Below are 526 nucleotides of genomic sequence, written 5' to 3'. Positions count from 1 at the left end.
GAATTTGTGAAATTACAGTCGGCAAGCCCATCATCCACAGACTCCAGCAGTGATTTGTTTCCAAAACTGCACATGCAGTCTCCAACTGGAATTGTAGCCCAGGATCTTTTTGGGCATTCACTCACGCCATACCCTCAGGAACCAAACATTCAGTCTTCCAGTAATCCAAGTCAAGCACCAGCGTGGAACAGCTCCCACCACCAATCGGGTGTACCTCGTCCTGTTGTTCCAGGCCGACCACAGCTTATCAGCTCTTCGGAGCTGCATTCTACAACACCAGGCATGTCACACCATCAGCACCCTTTAACTCCGGACTCTTACCTTCGATCTCGAGTGCTCGGTGAGTCACATGATAGCAACACAGTTGATCAGCCTTTAGGAAGTCCAGGGTTTCGTTCATCACAGTCAACAGATTGTTACACAAAACCGACTGAAACTTTAACATTGCCATCATCAACTGGGGAACAGTTAAGGCGACTCTCAGATTCAGAAGTTGGAACACAACACCCCAGAAATGAACAGTATA

At 47.7% G+C, this 526-nt stretch overlaps 1 protein-coding gene across 1 annotated transcript in view; it reads left to right on the top strand.

Annotated features, from left to right (window-relative positions):
* The window catches only part of LOC109924474 (histone-lysine N-methyltransferase 2D-like), a 143,392-nt gene that overhangs the window by 91,439 nt on the left and 51,427 nt on the right, over positions 1-526 (top strand). The window contains 1 exon segment of the mRNA XM_048618858.1: positions 1-525. This exon segment is cut by the window's left edge and continues 100 nt beyond it. Coding sequence (XP_048474815.1) covers positions 1-525 — 525 coding nt within the window.

This window comes from Rhincodon typus, chromosome 41, assembly GCF_021869965.1.
Source record: "Rhincodon typus isolate 14 chromosome 41, sRhiTyp1.1, whole genome shotgun sequence".
Lineage (NCBI taxonomy): Eukaryota > Metazoa > Chordata > Chondrichthyes > Orectolobiformes > Rhincodontidae > Rhincodon > Rhincodon typus.
This window is presented reverse-complemented; position numbering and strand designations above follow the sequence as displayed.